The sequence below is a fragment of the Castor canadensis genome, chromosome 8 (genome assembly GCF_047511655.1).
Source record: "Castor canadensis chromosome 8, mCasCan1.hap1v2, whole genome shotgun sequence".
NCBI classification, from domain to species: Eukaryota; Metazoa; Chordata; class Mammalia; order Rodentia; family Castoridae; genus Castor; species Castor canadensis.
Window position 1 is genome coordinate 83,070,883 of NC_133393.1, and position 24,896 is coordinate 83,095,778.

At 35.7% G+C, this 24,896-nt stretch overlaps 1 protein-coding gene across 2 annotated transcripts in view; it reads left to right on the top strand.

Moving 5' to 3' along the window:
• Positions 1-24,896, top strand: part of Arid2 (AT-rich interaction domain 2) — a 146,155-nt gene that overhangs the window by 117,919 nt on the left and 3,340 nt on the right. For both annotated transcript variants that reach the window (XM_020180477.2, XM_074083213.1), the window contains exons 17-20: positions 11,926-12,064; positions 12,156-12,241; positions 13,724-13,847; positions 13,943-14,034. In XM_020180477.2, coding sequence (XP_020036066.1) covers positions 11,926-12,064; positions 12,156-12,241; positions 13,724-13,847; positions 13,943-14,034 — 441 coding nt within the window. The remainder of the gene's footprint in view (positions 1-11,925; positions 12,065-12,155; positions 12,242-13,723; positions 13,848-13,942; positions 14,035-24,896) is intronic.

The following is a 24,896-nucleotide window of genomic DNA, read 5'->3' on the forward strand; positions in this document are numbered from 1 at the left end:
AGTTAGAAAGTATTCCTTCTGCTTCTATTATTTAGTAGGGATTATAGAGACTGGTATCCTTTCTTCCTTAAGTGTCTGGTAGAATTCACCAGTGAAAACATCTGGTCCTAGTGCCTTCTGTTTTGAAGATTATTGATTCAATTTATATAGTAGTTATATGCTTATTCAGATTATCTGTTTCTCTTTGTGTGAGTTTTGGCAGATTCGGTCTATCAGAGATAAATAACTAGTTATCAATTTGTGAGCATAGGGATGTTCATAATACTCCCTTATTTTACTTTTTTTTCTTTTAAATGTTATGGTTGGATCACATTTAAATTCTGTTTTTATTTATTTATTTGGTGGTATTGGGGTTTGAACTCGGGGTGTCACACTTGCCTAGGTAGGCACTCTACCAGTTGAGCCACTCCACCAGTCCCTTATTTTACTTTTGCTGTCTATGGAATCAGTAGTGTTGACCTATTTGTCATTTCTTAGTGATTTATTTATTTTTTCAGAGTTAGCATAGTTTATCTTTCTTCATCCTCTTACTGTTTATTTTTGTAGCCCTAAGGATCGACCACAGGACTTTGCACATGCTAAGCATCTGCTCTGTCACTGAACTAAACTACTATCTCTTCATCTTTTAATCTGCCTATGTCTTTATATTTAACCACACACAGTTGTGTCTTATTTTTTACTTACTCTTCCATTCTTTTAATTTGTGTATTTAGACCAATCACATTTAAAGTGAATATTGATAGAGGATAGCATTAATATCTACCATATTTGTAAAGGCACTTATGTTGTCACTTGCCAGTTTTTCCTGCTTTGTCTGTCTTTCCTCACTTTTAGCATACATTAAAATTTGTGGTTTTCCTAGAGTTTGCAATAAGCATTTATAGCTAATAAAAGATCTCTTCCAAACAGCAATATGTTGTTTCACCGACACTGTAGATACCTTGTAACAGAGCATTGTCACTTCTTTAGTGTCCTTCATATGGTTTCATAAGCTATAATCACCAAATGCACTGTTGCTATCATTAGTTTGAAAAAACACTTATCTATTAGATCAGTTAAGGAGGAGAGTATAAGAAAAACTACATATAAGATATTTTTACTTCCATTGATACCTTCTCTAATACTCTTTAGGTAGATCCAGGTTTTTGACCTCTTATATTTTCTTTCTCGTTGAAGAACTCCTTTATTTTCTCTCTTCTTTTCCCTCCCTCATTCCCTCCCTCCCTCCTTCCTTTCCTTATTCCCTCCCTCCCTCAGATTCTCTCTCTCTGTCTCTCTGTCTCTCTCTCTCTCTCTGTCTCTCTCTCTCTCTCTCTCTCTCAAACTTAGGACTCTGGTATATGAGACATTTTACCACTGAGCTATACCTCAGTCCTAAAGAACACATTCCCTTTTTTAACATACATGCATGCACACACATATATTTATTTATTTACTAATTATTGATTCAGGGTCTTGCTCTACAGCTCAGGCTGGACTTGAACTTGTTCTGTAGCCCAGGCTGATCTTATACTCAATATCCTCCTACCTCAGTCTCTCTAGAGTTGGAATTACAAGCCTCCCTTTTAACTTCTCTTATTAGAAGGGTACAACTGGTGCAAATGCCTTTAGTTTTTGTCTAAGAAAGTATTTCTCCTTTACTTTTGAGGTATAATGTTGCTGAATATGAAAATGTAGGTTGTTGGATATTTTTTATCAACATTTTAAACTTTTTTTTTTTGGTGGTGGTACTAGGGATTGAATTCTGAACCTCATATTTGCTAAGCAGGTGCTTTACCACTTGCTACTACACTCCACCAGCCATTTTTGCATTGGTTATTTTTTTAATGATTTTATTGGCATATAATAGTTATACGGAGGGATACATTGTGATATTGACATATGTATTTAAAACATATCTTAGTTGGATTTACCCCCTCCATCGTTCTCCCTCTTCTCCCCTTCCTCCTTCTTAGAATAATTTCAGCAGGTTTCATTCTTCTATTTTCATACATGGAAACAAAATACGTACACTGTATACATCCTTATTCCCCATTTCCTTGTGTCCACCTCTCTCCCCTTGGTACTCACCTACAGAAAAGATTCATTTTTCCCTCCTGCCCTTCATTTGCACTGGTTATTTTTGAGATAAATTCTCACTTTATTCCCCTGACAGCCTGAACCATTAGCCTCCTATTTATGCTTCACAGCTGGGATGACAGGTGCGGTGGTGCCCAGCAATACATTAAATATTTAAGTCCGTTCTTGTTTTGTTCTTTTGTTGTTCTGGTTAGGTTTGGGGGACAGGGTGGAGCAGTACTGCGGTTTGAGCTCAGGGTCATACTTGCTAAGAAAATTCTCACCTGTTCTTCAAATACTCTGTTAATTTCTTTCTTTTCTTTTTGCTATTCCCATTACACATATTTGCATGTTTTGTAATTGCCCCATGATTCTTGGGACAAGAATCTTCCATCTCTCTTGCTTTTTAGTTTGGGAAGTTTCTGTTGACGTATCTCACAGCTCATTCTTTCCTTGTCTGTGCTCTGTCTCCTCTGACGATCCCATCAAATGCAGTGTTTATTTCTGTTATAATTTTTTCTGAGTATTTTCTTTTGATTCTTAGCATCTCTGTCTCTTTGCTTACATTATCCATTTGTTCTTGCATGTTGTCCACTTTTCCCATTTGAGTCTCTTCATATTAATTGTAATTATTTTTAAATTCCAATTTGATCATTTTAAACCTATGTCATATCTAAGTCTGATTTTTTTTTAATACTACACAATTGTATAAAATTTGTATAAATTTGTTGTTTTTGAGATTAGGTCTTGCTGTATTGTCCAGGCTAGTCTTGAACTCCTGAGCTCAAGCTAGCCTTCCATCTTAGTCTCCTAAGTGCCTGGGACTACAGCCACACATCACTGCATCCACCTACCTGAGTCCATTTCTTATGACTTGCTTTGGGTGTTCTGACTGTCTGTGTATATAGGGTTGGTTTATTACATTTTGTAGGATTTGTAGGTTTTTGTTGAAAGTCAGCCATAGTGTCTCAGTTAATAAGAACTTAAGTAAAGGATTGGAGGGATGGCTCAAGTAATGGAACACCTACTTTGTAAGCACAAAACCCTGAGTTCAAACCCCATCCTACCAAAAATTAAAATTTTAAAAAAACTGAGGTAAAATAGACCTTTTATTCTGAAGTTTTATGTTTATCTCTGTCTAGGAGTTAGGTGGTATTTAATGTTTGCTGTACCTGCAGATGTCAGAGGCTTTAATTTCTTTGTGTTTCCTTACTAACTTTGAAGTGTAGTCTGTATCTTGTAAGTCTTTCAATTCTAAACACAGTTACCATGTTGGAACCCTATTAATGTAGAAAGGTAATGTGAAGGTAACATATTCCACAATCTCAAGATTCTCACTTTTAAAAAGGCCTTCATTTAATGACTATGACTTTGAGAGGAGTTTTTTACCTTTATTTTTCTTCTGCTATTGAGATGACAAGTCTAGAGTAGGGGACTGGGAGTGTAACTCAGAGGTAGAGCACTTGCCTCGCATGCACAAGGTCCTGGGTTCAATCCCCAGCCTCGCTAAAAAAGGGAGTAGGGTGCCTCAAGTTTTCTAATTGAGCTTCCCCTAGGTCAGTTAAGGCTCTGGTAAGGTAGATTTCCTTGAGAGCAGGCCTATATCAAGGAGAAAAGAATACTCTGTGCATATTTTTTGAGTGGTTAATTCCCCCTTCCATTCCTAGAAGCAATTTTTCTGCTGTCTTCACTCAGAGAACTTTGTGGAGATTCTGATGGTAAAACTCCCAGAAGTGTGGTTCTCTCTAGACACTGGTCACCAGTAGTTTTAACTCTCATTGTGGTCATTCTAGGCTTCCACTAGTGTTCAATATTTAATATTCAGTGTTTAATATTTCTATGACTTGCTGGGTCAAATATTGAGTAAAGTCTGTTGATTGGAAATTTTTTTATTTCATGGTACTTTGCCTTCAGCAGTGTATGATTCTCTGTGTTCAGATTTCTCTTAAGGACTAGCGGCATGGCTCAAGTGTAGAAATCCTGCTTTGCAAGCATTGAAGCCCTGAGTTTAAACCCGTCTTGCAAAAACAAGCAAATGTCTTTCAGGCTTTTGAGGTGGCAGTTTGCCTGGTGGCTTCAGTTCTCTTGATATATCTAGGAAGGGTTCTTAATACTCAGTTTGTTTAGGTTGTTTCTTATTATGAGGATGGAAGTGATGACTTCCAACCTCTTTGTATGTTAAGAGGAAACTAGAAATTCTCATCCTTTATCCTTATTTGTATTATCATTAAGCATAACATCAGTTACTAACTTGTAATTAAAATATGTAAATTATGTATTTTTTAAGAAAATTTAAAAGTGGCACAACTTGCGTTTGACTGTTGAATCTCTACTGTTTATGTGTCATGGTTTTAAATAATACTTTGTTTGAAAAGAGTGTTCTGTTGATATAGAAAACATTTGAAGACCAATTTTCTAAAATATGGTGCTGATCATAGATTTCCAGTTAATAACTGCTATAGGTGAAAATTATTTCCCTTTGAGAAAAGCAGTGTATATTGTGTTAACAGTAAGAATTACATCATTAAAGGTCAAGCCAAGAATGTGGAGGATCTCAGATTTATTCTCAGTACTCATTTCCAGTGTGAAAGCTGTGCCTGTGTACCAGCGTCTTTTACTTTGGTACTAGAAAAACTGATAGTGTCTGACCACCCAGGAATCTACTGAAATGATGCTGAGGTTCAAACCACCGGGTTCCTATTGAACCTTATACATTACATCTGTAACAAACATCGACTTTTAATATATTTTGCACATAATTTAAAAACTTAGAGGTAGCTAGAATTTGTATTCTCATTAAAAGTTTAGCATCCAAAATTCCTAGAAAATTTTTAATTTCCTCTACTAATATTTCAAACAAAATGTAGTCAGTTTAAAAATATCAAAAATAAAATATTTGCTAAAAATAAATGACCGTTTTATGCCTTTTATTTTAATGTAAAGAAGTATCTAAAGACACATTGAGTGTTACAAAACTGCTACCTTGGTGACTTGAAAATATTTGATACAGTAAAATATCCAAATTGGAAATTTTTAATTCCTGATACTATTCCTTTAGCAAGGAATGCTTAATTCCAGGTAAGTTGTCAGTTTAGGTTGAACTTAACCAGTAATTAGATTGATCAGCACTTTGGATTACATGTCTATAGGAGAATAGTATAAAAATTAGTTTTATAGCCTCATAAAACCAGATGACCAGCATAGTCAAGAGGGCCATGCTTTGGTCCCTGAAAACTTCCAGATTTGCACAGTGCCCGACAAATACAACCCTTGTAATTAACACTTCCTGAGTGCGTTAAATGAATGATGATTGACTGCACTCTGAAGTAAGTAGTTCTGAGCTACTACTAGCTTGTTGGTATCTCTTATTTTCCGTTGTCCATTATCTTGCTGTTTCTAAGTTTATAGAAAGTTTTTTACAGAAACTATAGAATCTGAATATTTTGCTGATATTACCAGTTAAAACTAATGTGAGATTAGTTTCAGATAATACTTTTTGGTAGCCTTTGTTTAAGAAGTATGTGTTTCTTTGACCTTCAAAATTGGTCTGACATAAGTAGAATATTACTAGGAAAAGCCCCAAGTTCTATTATAGGTAGTAGCAGGGGTTTTGTTGTTTGTTTTTATTTTTTTTTTCTTTTGTCCTTGCTCCACTCTTTCAATCAGTACCAAAGAGTCCGATTACTTTAAGATGTTACCAAATACCAAAAGGTTATATACAAGGGTGAATTTACCAAATTGTATTGAGGTCCTTTTCAGGGCCAAATACATAAATTATTTGAGAGAAGAATTTCCTAGAGTGAGAATTTAGTCTGTAGTTTACTAGTCTATAGTTTCCTTGGCAAATTGTGCATAGAATAGAGAATTATGTACCAGTGCTCATCTCTTAAGCCTAGTATGTTTTCACAATTTGCCAGCATTAAGAGGTTTTAGTATCGCTGTGTGCCAGTAACTCACTTCTGTATTCTAGCTACTTGGGAGGCTCCTGGATGGCATTTGAGGCCAGCCCAGGCAAATAGTTTCTGAGACCCCCTCTCCAAAAGAAATAACCAGAGCAAAGTGGACTGGAGGCGTAGCTCCAGTACAGCATCTGCTTTGCAAACATGAAGCCCTTGAGTTCAAACCCCAGTCCCACACACAAAAACTTTATAGTATCACAGATGCTGTGTCTAAAAGTAAACCTCAGTTTCTACCTACTAAGAAATTTATGCATATTATCCAAATAAATTATAATGAGGTATGGTGGGAAAAGTCAAGTCTTTGATGTTAGGCATACCTGGTTTCAAATCCCAGCTCTGCCACCTAGTTGTGTGGTTCTGGCATGTTTCCTTGTGGTAAAATGGAGATAATTTTGCCGCCTTTAAATAATGCTTGTGAAAGCCAAGTAAGATGATGTATGCAAACATGCCAGATACACATATGTATTAAGTAAAGAGAAGTTCAGATAGGGAGGTATTTCATGCTGCGTGCAGCTTTTCAAGAACAATGTGTGATGGTTTTTTGGTTGTTTTTTTTTTTGTGGTGGTGGTTTTTTTGCGCTGGGGTTTCAACTCAAGGCCTCACGTTTCCTAAGCAAGGTACTCTCTACTTGAGCCAACTGCAAGCCCTTCAAGAACAATGTGGAATGACATACTGCTATCTTTGAAGGAGAGAAGTGAATATCCATGCTAGAAAATTTCTCTAATTTGTATGCTTTATCTCATTAAAAACAGATACATACATCATCACTTATTCTCTGAGCTTATTAAGAATAACATTATTATAATACCTGCATTGTACACATTTACTTCCAATAGTTCTTTTCAAATGTGAATTGTTATTTCAGTGCAATATTCATACTTTGGTGAAGAGTATTCATTTTGAAAGCATATTTCAACAAGGTTGTTGAGAGTTCATTTTTATATTTTCATATATAAATAAGTGATTGATTCACAAACCAGTAGGAGTTGGAGCCAGAAGATCAAACAACAAAAACAGAAACACTTTCTTCTAGTAATTATTAGAAGGAGGTAGAGATAGAGCTTCAAAACAACTGATTTTTGGCTGTCTTCCATCTGACCCTCCTTCCTATACTGGGATGTTTCCCACAATGTGAAGCTTTTTTTTTTCCCTTGTTGTACTCAGGATGGAATTCAGGACCTCATACTTCCTAGGCATGCACTCTACCACCTGAACCACACCCACAGTCCTTTTAATTTGTTTTTCAGGTAGAATCTTCCATTAATTTGCCCAGACGGGCCTTGCTGAGATCCTTTTGTCTCCACCTTCCAAGTAGTTATGTTCTATACCCAGCTTCCACCATTTAAATATTAACTACCAGGCAGAATGCTTCTCTGTGCAAAGGCCAAAGCAAGACCAAATGATTGCCTCCCTCCCCTTTGCCCTTGGCAGCTGTGCCAGTCAGTCATTTGCTCCCACCTATGACTTTGAATCTGGGCCGTGGCAGAAGCTGAGGTCAGATAATTCATTCCTGTAATAGCAATTTAGTTTACAAGAATACCACTATTGATTGTGGACTTTCCAGTTTCTAACTTTTACAAATACAAGAAAAGAATAGTTTGAACATCTGAAGATAATAAAATTTCATCAATCCTCCTGCCAAGGTTGTTGGTCTGTTTCTCTACCCCAAAATATTTTTGAGCAACTTGTTACCAAATCTCATATGGCTTTAAAATAATACATGCCCTTGATAATTCTTTTGCTATAATATATATGTAAAACAATTAGATGCCAAGGTTTGGGTAAAAGTTAATTGTTCTATAATGAAATAATTTAGGTTTTTTAAGAAATAAAAGTTGAAAAATTTTAGTAAAATATGAGTATATTAGTACAATATGATTACTCCTGTAAAAGAAATCCCATGCATTTTTAATTCAAATAAAAGTAGGATTTTTGTTATTGTTTTTCTATTTTGTTTTGCATCAAGAGGGCTATTAAGGACATGGGATATATTTTGTCCATTAAAGAAAAATAACCTGCTTAAGAACATGAATAACTTGAAAGCTACAGATGAGAAACTAAAGTACTATTTTCACCCTTTTGATACCTGTTTTAAAAACCAAGGAAATAGCTTTATAATCACAGGTGTTTCTTTTTAAATTGTAATTTTGTTTTTTATTTGGGTATTTTAAGCAAGAAAGGGATGTGATCTAATTTTTTTATTTTTTATTTTTTTATTGTCCTGAGTTGGGGGTATATTGTGGCTTTTACAAAAGGTCTTACAATATATCAAATATACCATACTTGAATACACACCCTCCATCATTCTCCTTTATCCCCCCCATTCCTGGAATAGTTTCAACAGGTGTTTTTAAAATACAATAATATATTGGACTGGGGATGTGGCTCAGATGGTTGAGTGCCTTTCTAGCAAGCACAAGCCCAAGTTGATCACCGAGTAATGCCAAAATAAATAATTAAATATAGTATATACTATAAATATATAATATTTATATATAATAAATATAATTGTGTGTGTGTGTGTGTGTGCGGAGTGTGTGTGTAACCTACTGAGTAAATTGCAGGCATTTAAAGAATAAACTCAACAGAAAAACTGTGCTTTATTTATTTTACTTGTTTATGATTGTTAAAAAATTCTGTTTAATGATAAGAAAATTGATAAGTATTAGTAGTGTATGTTGCACCAATAATGGTCACTGGGTTTATCTAAATCATGTTCAGTTGAGTCAGCTTTTCAATCAGATAAGAGAAAACGAGAGTTTGGTCAAAGCGGATTTAAGGAATAGAAGCGAATCCTGAGGCTGCTGTAGTTTCTAGATAATGAGCATGGTCGTAGCCATTATACATTGTATTGATTGTATAATTGAAAATAATAAATGTGCTTTTGAAAGATTGCTAGTGATTAAGAGAAAAGAATCAGACATAGTTACTACATGTATGCAAGATTAAATTTTGCTTTGCTTTGTCAGATGTTTATAAATTGTGGTTCATATACATGGAGAACATAACAAAATCAAAAGAAAAAGCATTAATTCTCTTGGAAGAATTGCATCTATATTCTCATAGTTAGGTATAGGATTCATTAGAAAAAGAAGATGCAAAGGGGGATATTTTTTGAAGGAACACAATAGATTTCAGTGTGTAAGTGAAGGAGGAGCGCTGGAAATGGTAACTACTTCTGACTAAATCCAAGGAACAAGGATAAATAAGGACTGAAGATTTAATACAGAGAAGAAAGTGAAGGAAACACTAATAGAATAAACTTAATTCTTTCTGTAATAACCTTTTTTTCCCCTGACACATAAAAGTAGGACACCTTCTTGATATTTATAAATTCACACTTGTACAGGAGAAGACTGGTCTGAAATAAGATTGAAGTTCCATAAAATTTAACCAAAGTTGAGACTAGAGCAGTCTTAATGAGGAGTATTTTCAAGAGGAGCAATAAAGTTGCTTGTGTTTATAAGTGTCATATTATAATGGAGGTTATTAACTTGGAGGAGGACCAAACTGCTGAGGAAAGCTTGACAATTTTGGAATAGTTCTGGAGAAGCTCTAGGGTAAAGGATTAGCAACATGGTCAAGTAAAAAGACAAAAATTACTAGTACTGTTACCAATAATATTAATAATGATCATGATGATAATACCTCAGTTATGTATGGCTGTCACCTATTATACACTTCAAAGAGGACACATATGGTATATGTCATAACTGTGCATTGAGTTTTTCAGTAGAGGGCAATAAAATATTCTAAAGAAGAACATTTTTTAATGCTCTTTGTACTATTTGCATTAAGGTACCATAGTAATCAGGAGTGACAAGGTGTACATAAAGTTGTATCAATAACAATCACGCTTTTATTTTGAATTCACACAGAAAGTGAAAGCTTAATGAAAGTATACCAAATTAAGGCGTTTGTATTCTGGGTAATTAGATCCCGGGGAATTTTTATTTTCATTTGGATGCCCTTTTGATTTTTTTCCAGATTCCTTAAATGAGTATACTTGTATGGTCTGGTGGTGGGGGAATGGAGCAGGTTAGATGGTTGCTGAAAAAGTGGTAGTGAGAAAATTTTTTCTAGGCATGATACTGTACAGTAAGAGCATCCTACCTCATTGCTTATTCATCCCCCACCTCATTTGGTAAAATCTATAAACCATAAATCTGTCTGCTTTGCATTTCTTTAATTTGACTCTCCTTTTTTGTTGTTCTTTTTAATTTTATTTAATTAGCTAGCTAGCTATTCTTGTCTTTGGTTTTTGTGACAGGGTCTTGGTAGGGAGCTTAGGCTGGTCTTGAACTTCCAGTCCTCTTGCCTCAGCCTCCCACATGGCTGAGATTGTATACAAGCATGCGGCACCACACCCAGCTGACTCTCCAATATTATATTTACATTTTTTAAATCCAGATCTTCCATCTAACTAATTTGGAAAGCTAAACTATTTTTCACCCTCATATGATCACTGCAACCATCTTTATTCATAGTTATATTAGAACTTCACACTGAACACAGCAATCAATGAATGGGTTATATAACCAGAGTAGTTACTTTCTTGATTAAAATATCATTTAATGAAAGAATATTCATTTGAGATACTGGATTTATGCTACACATTAAAAATTGGTTCAAATATAGACATGTTTATATGTTGGCGATAAAAAGAAAATAAAATCCTAAAAGAGCTCTGCTATAAACTTTATGGATACTGATTGTAGAAGTCTTTAAGTTACTAGTTAGTTATTGAAGCCTTTTAATAAATTCTTCGCTACCCGGGTTCCAGTGATGTTTCTCATTCCCATGCTTACAAAGTAGAAAAGTATCTGACTCCAGTTCAGTTTCATGACTTTTGCCACTTTCACACTCAGGCATTTGTATTAGTAAGCCCTGGTGGCGAATAGGGTTGATGTTGGGGAAATAGGGGATTTGGTTTCATAAACATGAACAGAAATACAAAGTACAGACTCATCTAAAAAGCTAGACTGGCCAAAATATATTTAAATGGTTGGGTTGGATATGCTGTGAATGTAAAATGAAACTTACTATAAATGCTTGACCAGTTTCTTTTGGGGGAGGATTGGGAATTGAACTCAGCAGTGTGCTTGCTAGACAGGCGCTCTACCACTTGAGCCACACCCCATCCCCTTTTGTGTTGGTTACTTTTGAGATAGAGTATCATTTTATGCCCAAGCTGGCCTGGACCATGATCTTCATTGTGCTTCCCCACATAGTGTACCACTGCAAATAGCCATTGGTGGATATGGGGGTCTCGCAAACTTTTTACCAAGGCTTACCTCAAACCAAGAACCTCCTGAGTAGCTAGGTTTACAGATGTGAGCCACTGTGCCTTACTTACAATTACAAGATAATGTTTTATTTTAAAATATTTCATTGACTTTTTAAGAGATTGTTAGCCTACCTTCATTGAAATAGGGAATTAGTAATGCAGAATGTTAAGTTAAATAACCACAAGTATCTGATACAGTTGAATGACTCAAATTGGAAACAGAAACAGAGACATTTTCAAATTTTATTTCACTTTAGAGAATGAATCAGAGACCAGTTTGCCCTAGTTTGCTTTATAAACATAACAAAGAGAAACATTACTGGATTTCAGAATATATTAAACATATTAAAAGTTTTTAAGTGGCTGCAGATGTAGCTCAGTGGTAGAGTGCTTGCCTAGCATGCACAAGACCCTGAGTTCATTCCCAGCCACCACCAAAACAAGAAGGCTTTAATTACTAATTAGTCACTCAAAATTTTACACAATCCTTTATAAAGCTTGTATTAGAGATCTCTTAGGATTTGATGGCCAGGGGCTATCTTAAGTAGCTATAATTTACAAGTTTTCTACTTTAAAGAATATATCCAAATGTCAGATCATTTCTACTTTATTTTTTGTAGGTGGTTTCAGACACCTTCACAGGTTTTCTATCATGCAGCTACTGAACATGGAGGAAAAGATGTATATCCAGGGCAGTGTCTTTGGGAAGGTTGTGAGCCTTTTCAGCGACAGCGGTTTTCCTTTATTACCCACTTACAGGTACACTTTCTTAGTACTATCTGTTTAGTAACTCATCTGGTTTCCTTAAAGATCATGATGTGTATTCTTTTACTTCCTTTCTTTCAAAAAGGATAAGCACTGTTCAAAGGATGCCCTGCTTGCTGGATTAAAACAAGATGAACCAGGACAAGCAGGAAATCAAAAGTCTTCAACCAAGTAAGAAAAAATGAGCTTATCTGCTGTTGTACATAAAAAGCAATTAGCAAAGGGTTGAGCATGTATTTCAGTGGTAGTGTTCTGCCTGGTTTGTATAGGGTCCTGGGTTCCATCTCTAGTACCACACTAAAACAAATAAGGTAACTAAGTAAGAAAAAGGCAAGACACAGAAACAATGAAAGCATTTTGATAAACCCCAAAAATGGGTTCTAGTCTAGCTCTACAACTACCCAGGTGTAAGGCCCTGTTGAAACTGCTTAAATCTTTAGGCATCACTTTTCATATTGGCAGGATTGTGGTCCACAAGGTGCTTTATAGTTTAAGTTTTGTTCTACTTTGTAGACATTAGAATGGCAGATAATTTAAGAGAAATGCTTTGTAAATTGGAAGTACTATGTATGGCTCTTTGGTTTGTTTTTTAAGCTTGTATTTGATAATGGTAGAGATTTCTTCCTTACACATACATACTGGCTTACACAAAGATTGTTTTCATATTATACTTTTGAATTTTCAGAATTTATTTATATAAAAAAGTACCAGAGAGATTCTCACTTTGCAGATATGAAAAGAAATATAGAATATCATATAGTGTCAGAACCAGTTTCCTCTTGTATCATTCAGGGCCCTTTTTCCACTGCTGCCTCACAGAGCACAGAAGATAGTGATACAGTTACTTGCTTAGCCAAAGAAATCTACAGTAGTTTGAATCTGATTTTATGTTAAAAGTATCTTCATAGTACCTCCATTCTGTATTTTTCATAAAAATAATAGAGCTATATTTGATTGATTGAAATTGTTAATGATGAAAAATAAGATTATGTAAGAAAGTAATAGTCAGAAATGTGTGTTGAATATAACTCATTAGACTATCTTTTCTTGGATGAACCTTGTCAATACATTCTTAGGAAATACTTTTTATCGTAGGTGCTATTTCAAAATCATTTACAGCTCAAACTGTAGGCTGTTTCCTTCTTAACACGTACCTTCACATTACATTTGAAAGTGAGAACTCTGTAACTTTGGTACTGTGTTGTATTTATTTTTACTGCCTACTCAGCCAGCATAGTAACTTTAAAGATTGACTATACTGAAACGTCTGTTGTTTGCTTTAAATCTGGTAAGAGTGAGCAGGGCGTAGTGGCATTCTCCTGTTATCCTAGCACTCAGGAAGCTGAAGCAGGAAGATTGTAAGTTTGAGTCCTGCCTGAACTACATAATGAGATACTGTTGTCGTCCCTCCCACCCCCAGTTTTTTTAATTAAAAATTGATAGATTAGAAAACACAAGACCTAAAACTTAGCCTTGATACTAAGAGCTCTTTTGCCTTGGCCAACACAGAGCATAAATGATAGTGCCGGACCTTTTATTCACATATATCCAAGATTTCAAAGTAAATCCCTTATGGCGTGGCAGAGTGTTCACCATTGTCAGTCTATATGCAGCATCATGTTAACAGTCTCTATCTCTATCTGATCAATTTAGGCAGCCAGTTGTAGGGAGCACAAGCTCAACTCCTAGGGCACAAAAGGCTATTGTGAATCATCCTAGTGCTGCACTCATGGCTCTTAGAAGAGGATCAAGAAACCTTGTCTTTCGAGATTTTACAGTAAGTGTGCCTTAAAAGCCTTATCTGTAAAGGTGTGAGCCTTCTGTGATTTAGATCTTTATTCTTTTTTTTTTATATTCTCCTTTCTTTTTAAGGATGAAAAAGAGGGACCAATAACTAAACACATCCGATTAACAGCTGCCTTAATATTAAAAAATATTGGTAAATACTCAGAATGTGGTCGCAGGTGAGTAGTCTCTTTTAAATTAACTACCAAAGTGAATTTAAATTATTTTACTTTTACATATATGGTAATAAAATTAGGTATCTCTTATTTTATTTGCCATTTTTCTCATCAATTTTGTGAATATGTCCAAAATCAGGTAATCATGATCTCTTAAAAGCCCAAAACAAAGCCAGGCAGTGATGGCTTACACCTATAATCCTAGCTACTTGGAAAGCTGAGATGAGTAGAATTGTAGTTCAAGGCCAGCCCGGGTAAATAGTTTGCAAGACCCCCATCTCCAAAATAACCAGAGCAAAGTGAACTGGAGGTATGGTTCAAATGGTAGAGCACCTGCTTCACAAGCACCAAGTCCTGAGTTCAAGCCCCAGCCCCACCAAAAAAATGAAAAAACTCAAAGTTGAAGCAACCAAAAGAGGTAGTCTTTTAACTACCTTCTGTAACAAGTTAATTTTCTTTCTGGCTATAAAATTGGGAGTAAAAAGTAGTTCTACCAAGAGGAAACTTAAAGTTTACTGGGGGAAACAAGGAATTGGCCATTTGAATCATGTAGAATCATAATGGCATCTTAATGAGTCTGTCAGAGTCATAAATATTGCTAGGATTAACTGTAATACTCTGAGCTTTTGAAGTTATTTTCTAATGGACTTAAACAAGAGAATAATCAGGATTTTGTAGATCTACAAAAACTAAGAATAACTCTTTAATCTTTGAAGAGCAAATATGGAATGTTCTGTTGATGTCTTCTCTGCCTTGTCTTTCTTAAGCCTACTTTTCCTACATTTCAGCTGAGTACTCTCAGGCTCCTATCTGTGACGTTGTCAGATGCATGTTGCATTCCTAACTGTCAGTCTCTCATCCAGCCTCCCCCTCACCTACTAATTCTATCTCCTAAATGTGCACTGAATCTATGTTAATTCTTCCTTCTGCCCCATTTTACCTTGTTGGTATGATAATAGTCTATTGTTTTGAATATTCTTACAAATAAACAGGATTGTGTGTGTGTGTGTGTGTGTGTGCGCGCGCGCGCACATGTATGTGTGTGTGGTCCTAAGGGATCAAAACTCAGGGTCTACTGCATGCTAGACTAGAACAATTCTTAGTACTTAAGAAAGGTTTTTAGAAAAAGAAATACAAGCCTTAGTACCCATATGAGAATATTGATGTCTTCCTGATCATTTCATAACATGTTTTTTCCTACTTTTCTCACTTTTTTTCCTGCTTCACCCTCTTTTTGCTACATTTCAGCCAAACTAAACCTCATGCAAATTCTTGGTCATCTTAGACTCTTTCATGTCTCACCTTTGGACTTTTGTGCCAGTGATCCTACTTTTCTCCCTACCGGGACTACCTTTCTCCTTGTGTTGCCCATGTGTTGAAAATCTGCTTATCCTTCATGATTTAGTTTGGATAAGAGCTACTTTGTGTAGCTCACCTATCCTGGGTTTCTGTTCCCCACTGAGTTTTTTCTTCTCTGTTTTTATAACATGTCTTTCTTATCACATTTAATCTCAATGTTTTATAAGTAATCTTTGTATGGCTATTTCTCTCTTCTGAACTATGTACCAAGAATTTGATTAATCCTTATATCCTTAACACTAGCATAGTGACTCAAATACTTTCTAGATCATCTCTACCTACTCTTCATCCTTGAAAATTCAAATCCAGGGTTATGGTTTTGTTTCTTGACGTCTTCCTCACTGCCTAACCTGATCTGAGGTGCAGTGTGTATTCCCTACTACCTCATGTGTTGCATGTTACTGGTGAGTTCTCTGAAGGTACAGTAGTGCCTGGCATCAGTTGAAAATATAATAACCATTCAATAAGGATTTGATTGGTAAGACAGATAGAGGGAAAGAAGATTCACATTCAGTTTCTGCCACAAAGTTCTAATATAGAATTTGTATAACAAATTAGAATTCCCAAAATAATGTTACAGATTTTTCTTAGGGCTGTTTCTTCACATTCAAATTGCACATTCTTAAAACTTTTATAGCATAGTCTCTTTGTGTAGCTCTAATAAATTATTAAACCATAAGTTTCCATTTTGCCATTTTTGTTGTCTTGTTCTTTTGTTATTTTCTAAGTCATCCAAATTTCTTCTGGCATCTTCAGTTCCTATGATTTTAGAATTATGGAAACATAAGAATTTAAAGTAATCCATTAGTCAGGCTTGGTGGCATATGCCTATAATCCCAGAAATCAGGAAGAGTATCTCAAATTCAAGACCAGCCTGGGCAACATAGCAACAACTTATCTCAAAAAGAAAAAAGCTCAATCCATTAAATTCTTCTCATCTACCCTCCCAATCCAGGTTAAAATCCTCACTATGAATGCTGAGAATCTGGCAAAACCAATATATGTGAAGGAGAGGCTTGGAAATTACATCACTAGTGGAATAATGTACAATATTCTCTTTTAAACTAAATCATTTTTTCTGTTTACAGTGAGAACGTTTAGGTCAAGAAGATACGTGAAAGTTTATCCTCACTCCTACAATATAATATCCTGAACTGTATAAAATGTCAGGTTTTTTTTTATTATTATTATTTCAATTTCAGGACCTAATAGTTTGAGTAGTATAACATGGTGAGACACATTTTTCTCTGATTAAGATTGAACTCTGAAGAAGTGCAAGATTTTGCCTCTTTGGTTTTTTGTTTTTGTTTTTTTGATAGTCCTAGGTTTTGAACTCAGACCCTCATGCTTGCATGGCAGGTACTCAACCACTTGAGCCACTCCTGTTTTGTGTTGGGTATTTTTGAGATAGAAACTTGTGAACTATTAGCCAGACTATTCTGGTCTGGCTTCAATCTGTGGTCCTCCTCATCTCTACCTTCTGAGTAGCTAGGATTACAGGTGTGAGCCACCAGCGCCAAGAGATTTTGTCTCCTTTGATCTGTGTGATACATCGGTCTTATTTAAAAATCAAAAATATTTTTTATACACTAAGAATGAACAATCCACAAAGGAAATTAAGAAAACAAGTCCTTTTGTAATCGCATCAAAAGAATAAAATACTTAGCAATTATCTTAACCAAAGAGTGAGATTTTTTACATTGAATGTTAGAAAAGATTGCTGAAAGTAATTAAAGAAGTCATTGATAAATGGAAAGTCCATGTTCATAAGTTGGAAGATAAGATGTCAGTACCTCCAAAGCATGTGTAACTCTTCTCAAAATCCAATAACTTTTGAAGAAATAAAAAAATCCATTATAAAAGGGATCCTGAAATGGTAAAAACAAGAACAAAATTGGAAAACTGACACTTTCTGATTTCAGAATTTACTGTAAAGCTATAGCAATCAAAACTGTGGCACTGACATAAAAAGAATGATATGAAAGACAGAATAAAATGTATATTCAAGGTCATCAAAGTGGCTGTGAGAAAGATTGAAACAGAGAAATGAGGACATAAAGTGTGACTGATAAATTAAGATACCTATAGCAGACCAAAAGAATAAAAGAGAACTTACCCCCAGAAGTAATCTGTCACATATATTACAGTCAAATGATTTTCATTAAGGGTCAATGAAGAAACGACAGTCTCTTGAACAAATGGTGTTGGGAAAACTAGACATAAATGCACAAAAGATATTGGACCCTTGCCTTATACTGTATATAAAAATATTAGTTCAGAATGGATCAGACAAATATAAGAGCCAAAACTATTAAACTCTTAGAAGAAAACATGGGGCAAAAGTTTCATGCCATTGGATTTTGCACCAATTTACTGGGCTCATTACACCAAAGGCACAAGCAACAAAAGAAAAAAGTAGACAAATTGGACATCAAAATTAAAACTTACACGTCAAAGGTCACTATTAACAATAAAATGCCAGCTCACAGAATGAAAAAAAATAATTGCAAGTCACATAACTGATAAGGGACTAAAATCCAGAATATATAGAGGAATTCTAGCTGTTTTGGAAAAAGTTCAGCTTCTGGAAATATGCACACAAGAGAACTGAAAGCAGGGAATTGAACAGAAATGTATTTCCTAATATTTATAGCAGTGTTATTCACAGTATCCAGAAGATAGGATGGAAACAACCTAAGTGTCCATTGTTGGGTGAGTGGATGGATAGACAAATTGTGCTGTACACATACAGTGGAATATTTAGCCTAAGAGAGGAAGAAAATTCTGATACATGCTACAACATTGGATGAACCTTGAGGGCATTATACTAAGTGAAACAAGCCAGGCACAAAAGGATAAATACTCCAGAGTCAAATACATACAGTCAGAAAACAAAACAGTGGTTTCTAGGGACTGAGGGGAATGAGAGAATGAAAAGTTGTTTAATGGGTACGGTGTTGTGTTAGGAGATGATGAAAAACTTTGGAGATGGGCAATAGTTACACAACAGAATTAATGTGTTTTATGCTAATGAACTATATACTTAAAATGGTTAAAATGGTAAATGTTATGTTAGCCATGTTCTGCCACAATGAAAAAACTAAAAACAAAAGACGGATTCAGGGGAAAATGGGGAGCGACATCTAATGGGCTTTCAGTTTCTGTTTAGGATGAGGAAAATACTCTTAAAATGACTGTGGTGATGGTTGCACAGTCCTGTGGATACACTAAAAATGAATGAATTGTATATTTTAAATGGGTGAATTATATGATGTTGAATTATATTTCAATAAAGTTATTATAAAACAAAAACCCAAAAATCAAATAGCACTGAAAAGCTTGTAACCAGACATAGAATATACTAATTCTGCTGGTTTTGGCCTCCATATCTATAAATAATATATAATAATATATTTTTTTCTTTTTCTCTTCTGTGCTGGGGATTGAGCCTAGGGCCTCCTACATGCTAGGCAGGCACTGTGCCACTGAGCTATACCTTCATTCAGTCCTACTTTTACTCTTGATATTTTAGCTAGATATAAAATTCTAGTTTGAAAAATCATTTTCCTTTAAAAGTCACAACCGCTCCAGTGTTTCTAGGATCCAAGTACAGTACTATTTAGGGTTCAATTTCTTTTTTTCTTTTTTTTTTTTTGTACTGGGGTTTGAACTCAGGGCCTACACCTTGAGCCATTCCACCAACCCTTTTTGGTGAAGGTTTTTTTCTGAGATAGGGTCTCGTGAACTATTTGGGCTCACTTCAAATCTTGATCCTCCTGATGTCTGTCTCCTGAGTAGCTAGGGTTACAGGCATCAGCCACTAGCGCCTGGATCGATATCTTTCTAGTTGATCTGTTTTCCCCTCTGGACACTCTTGCAGTCTTCTCTTTATTTCTTTTTTTTTTTTTTTTTTTTTCATTTTTCTTTTATTATTTATATGTGCATACAAGGCTTTGTTCATTTCTCCCCCCTGCCCCCACCCCCTCCCTTACCACCCACTCCGCCCCCTCCCTCTCCCCCCCCCCCCCGCCTCAATACCCAGCAGAAACTATTTTGCCCTTATTTCTAATTTTGTTGTAGAGAGAGTATAAGCAATAATAGGAAGGAACAAGGGTTTTTGCTGGTTGAGATAAGGATAGCTATACAGGGCATTGACTCACATTGATTTCCTGTGCGTGGGTGTTACCTTCTAGGTTAATTCTTTTTCATCTAACCTTTTCTCTAGTACCTGTTCCCCTTTTCCTATTGGCCTCAGTTGCTTTAAGGTATCTGCTTTAGTTTCTCTGCGTTAAGGGCAACAAATGCTAGCTGTTTTTTAGGTGTCTTACCTATCCTCACCCCTCCCTTGTGTGCTCTCGCTTTTATCATGTGCTCAAAGTCCAATCCCATTGTTGTGTTTGCCCTTAATCTAATGTCCACATATGAGGGAGAACATACAATTTTTGGTCTTTTGGGCCAGGCTAACCTCACTCAGAATGATGTTCTCCAATTCCATCCATTTACCAGCGAATGATAACATTTCGTTCTTCTTCATGGCTGTATAAAATTCCATTGTGTATAGATACCACATTTTCTTAATCCATTCATCAGTGCTGGGGCATCTTGGCTGTTTCCATAACTTGGCTATTGTGAATAGTGCCGCAATAAACATGGATGTGCAGGTGCCTCTGGAGTAACAGTCTTTTGGGTATATCCCCAAGAGTGGTATTGCTGGATCAAATGGTAGATCGATGTCTAGCTTTTTAAGTAGCCTCCAAATTTTTTTCCAGAGTGGTTGTACTAGTTTACATTCCCACCAACAGTGTAAGAGGGTTCCTTTTTCCCCGCATCCTCGCCAACACCTGTTGGTGGTGGTGTTGCTGATGATGGCTATTCTAACAGGGGTGAGGTAGAATCTTATTCTCTTTATTTCTGATATTTTTAAATTTGATGAGGACGATGTCTTAGATAGGCTTCCCCCCCCTTAACTGATGCATAAAAATTGTACATATTATTAGGGTGCCTTGTGACATTTTAGTACACATATACATTGTGTGATGTTTAAATCCGTTAAAAATACCTATCCATAAACATTTCTTAATTAGAATCCCTTCTCCTAGTCTTTTGGCATATATAATTGTTATCTGTAGTCACCACCATACTTTGCAATAGCACTGGAGAGCTTCTTGTTCCTGCCTAATTGTACCTTTGTATTCATTGCTAACTTTTCTCTCCTTCCCTCCCTCCCTCCTATTTTCCCCAGTTTCTGGTAAACATAATTTTACTTTTAATAAGATCAACTTTTTTAGATTCCACAGGAGTAAGATCATGTGGTACTTGTCTTTTTGTACCTGACTTATTTCTCTTAGCATAATCTCCAGTTCCAGCTACTTTGTCACACATGACAGAATTTCCTTCTTTTTATAGCTTAATAGTATTCCATTGTGCATATGTTCCATATTTTTTTATCCATTCACCAATTGATGAATGGATACTTAGTATGTTTCTATTTCTGGCTATTGAGAATGGTCCTGCAATAAACAGGATAATGCAGATGTGTCTTCAACATACCGATTTCATTTTCTGTCTTGGTTAACTGTATCACTGTGGTAGAATACTTGAGAAACAATTTAAAAGGAAGAAAGGCTTATTTTGACTCATGGTTTCAGTCCATGATTGCCTGCCTCCACTGTTTGTAGGACTGTGGTGAAGTAGTCCATCATGGTGACCAACATGCCTTGGAGGATGCTGCTCATCTCATTGTGGCCAAGAAGCAAAAACAGGAAAAAAGGAAGGGGACAGGGACAATAATACCTCATGACTTGGTTCTTCCAACTAAGCTCCACCTCCTAACATTTCTACCAAATTATGAATCTGTCAGGCTGAGTGTGTGGCTCTCAAGTGGTAGACCACCTGCTTAGCAAGCACAGGCTCTGAGTTCAAACCTACCATGGAAAACAAGCACATGAGTTCAGAGACCTCATGACCCAAGTACTTCCCCAAAGCCCTACCTCTAAACATTGCTGGTCCTCAACACATGAGCCTTTAGGGGAGATTTCAGATCCAAACCATAACATTTTCTTCTGTGTAACATGTCTGTTCACTCTGATGATTGTCTCCTGGCTGTGCAAAAGCTTTTTTTATTCTTGTACTGGAGGTACATTGTGACAGTTGCAAAAGTTCTCAAAATATATCATAGTTGAATTCCCCCTCCCCATCATTTTCCTGTATCCCCCCACCCTTACTCCTAGAATAGTTTCCACAGGTCTGATTTTTTTCCATTTGTATCCAAGAGTACATGATATTTCCACCATATTCATCCTGTACCCTTTCCTTATGTCCTCCCCACTCCCACTGGTACCAGCCCCCAGAAAGGACCTGTTTTGCCTTCCTGTTCCCCATTTTTGTTTTAAAAAAAATGACATTTTTATTTGTTTAAGATAGCTATACAGGTGTTTCATTGACATTTCCATGTATATAGGTATTATAATCCAAATTGGTTCATCCCTCTGTTTTTCTCCTGCAAAAGGTTAGTTTGATGTAATTCCATTTGTCAGTTTTTTGTTTTGTTTACTGTGACTTTGGAGTCTTGTCCAAAAAGACCTTGCCCATTCCCATAACCTGAAGCATTTCCCCTATATTCTCTCCTAGTAGTTTCATAGGTTCATATGGTTAAATCTAATGCATTTTGAGTTGATTTTTATAATTGCTGACCGAGATCTAGTTTCATTCTTCTGCATGTAGATGCTCAATTTTCATAGCACAACTTATTGAAAAGACTGTTTTTTCTCCCATACATGTTCTTAGCACCTTTGTCAAATCAGCTGGTTATAAATACATAGGTTTTCTTCTAGGATCTTTATTCTGTTGTATTTATCTCCATGTTGTTTTTATACTAATACCATACTAATTTGATTATTGTAGTGTATGTTGAAGATTAGTGTTCTACTGTTTTCATTGAAGTGGGCATATTGTTTTAGTGGATTCTTTCTGTCTAGAGATCTATTTGCAATGGGAAGTTTTTTGGCTTTGGGTGTTTTTTGGGGGTTTTTTTGATTTTTTTTTAGTACTGTGGGGGGTTGAACCCAAGGCTTGTACTTGCTAGAGAGGTGCTCTTATCACCTGAGCCACTCTGCCAGTCCTTTTTGCATTGATTATTTTTAAGATAAGGTCTTGCTTTATGTGAGACATATGTCTGTATGTGCAAAGCCTTTATGGTTTAGTTTCTCTAGAAAACTTTTTTTTTTTTACCTATTTTGGTAAGGAATGGAGATAAACATGTGTTTATTTGTATTCTAAATTCCTTTTTCCTTATGCAACTTACAAATTCTTTCTCATCTAGTAAGGGCATTGAAGTGATAGTGTCTGTCCTTTTTGTTAAGTCATCTCAAAAAAAGTAAGGAATACATAAAATTGTAACTTGAACAAATATGACTGGGGTTGTAGCTCAGTGGTAGAGTATTTGCCTGGCATCCCCAACATTGCACAAAAAAGAGGAAAGAGTATCATTGTATAAAACAAAACAATTACATTCATTTTAAAACCAAAAAAAATTTTAAAAATTTACATTAGAAAGGAAATTGTTAGGGGTTTGGGTACAGCTCAGGGGTAGAGTATATGCTCAGCATGCTTCAGGCCTAGGAAATTTTGCTAGCTGCTTTTAAATGTCCTGCAGATTTCAGTTTAGTCTTTCTAGCTTCATTTGTGAGGCAACCAACTACAAGAAAGAACACTTAACATGTGATTAAAAGTTTGAAAAGTACTATTATGATTTATTGAACTCATGAAACCAAAGGCTTTTTTTTTTTTTTTTTTGTGGGACTGGAGTTTGAACTCAAGATTTCATGCTTGCAAACCAGGCACTCTACCACTTGAGCCACTCTGTCAGCCCATTTTGCTCAAGTTATTTTGGAGATGGGGTCTTGCAGACTATTCACCCAAGCTCGCCTCAAACCCTGATCCTCCTGATCTCAGCCTCCCAAGTAGCTAGGATTACAGGTGCAAGGCACTAGCAGTTGTTTGGCTTTTTTCTTTGTCAAGATGTTCATTAATCGTTAGGGGAAAATAATTTGATTGCACTTTGCAAGTTAGTCTTTTTGTTAATTTTTGACAAATTATATGTAAAAATTTAAATCAGGCTTTTTGTAACTAATTTTTCTACTGTGGAAAAAAATTCTTGTGCATTTAAAAATGTTGTTGAATACACACATAAAAATATATACAAAACAGTATGAAGCTCAGTGAATTATGACAAAGTGAACTGCCCACAGAGCTAACCACCCAGGTTAAAAAATATACCACCACCAGTGCCACAGATCCCTTTCCTATCACCTCCAGTCTTTGCCCCATCCTTCTCCCTCATTGAACCATTCTCCTAATCTGTAATACCACAGGTTAGATTTGCCTCATTTCAAATTTTATATAAGTAGAATCAGACAGTATATATTTTTTTCAACATTGTGATTATGAGGTTGATCCATTTGTTTGCATGTAGCAATATTTTGTTCATACTACTGGAGTATGTAATTAGGGCTTTTATTATTATTATTATTCTACTTTTAGTGGGTATATGGATTAGTTCTGGTTTGGGGCTGTTAAGAATTAGGAGCATTCTATTCATTTCTTGGCCATATACACATATTTTTCTTGATCTTTTACAAGATTGCTGATGTATACATTGTTAAAACTTTGCTGTTACACATTGGGAAGTAATTCCAAATAAGTTTTACCAGTTTACACTCCCAGTAACAATATATAAGAGTCTCAGTTGCGCCACATACTTGTCAGCCATGGGTATTTTAATTTCGATATTATTTTTAGCCATTCTTTTTGGGTGTGGTGGTATCCACATATTGTAGCTACCTAAAAGTGACCAGTAGTATGGTCAAAAAATGTAAGATGCCCAGCTTCCTGGTTATAATCTCAGTTTTTTAAAGCTTGTTTTCTTTTCTTTGCTAAGGTAAAAGTAACTGCAGTTCCACATTAAATTTTAAATTTGACTTTTTGTCTTTTCCCATTAACTGCCTCTCTACAATGTTTTTCATTCCAAATTTAGGAAAAATCTTCATAGCTGCTTTTCTCTTCATGTTCCTTTTGCCCGGATGCCTTAATGAAGGCATAGAGTTCTTGTATAGTCTTATTGCTCGGTGGTTTTTCAAACATTTTATATGAAAGTTTTCACACTTAAACACACTTAAAGCTGACTTGCCCTAATTCTGCAGTGAACATCCCGTGCCCATCATGTAGCTTTTCCCATTAGCAATTTAGGTCCTCTGTCCATCTACTACCTGCATCCCTCTCCACTCCTGGCTTATTCTTGCTATTGTTCCCCTCAACCTTCAGCTTCACTCTTTTTCTCTGCTAGATAATGGTCATTTTATCATCTCTCTTTCTATACACAGGTACATCAATATTGTGACTTTATGGGTAGGAAATTTCATACTTAGTTCATAAACTTTTAGGAAGCAGCAGCTTTTGTAGGTAATGTAGCATTTGGGTTATTGTTAAGCTAGACGTGGCCTGTTCTC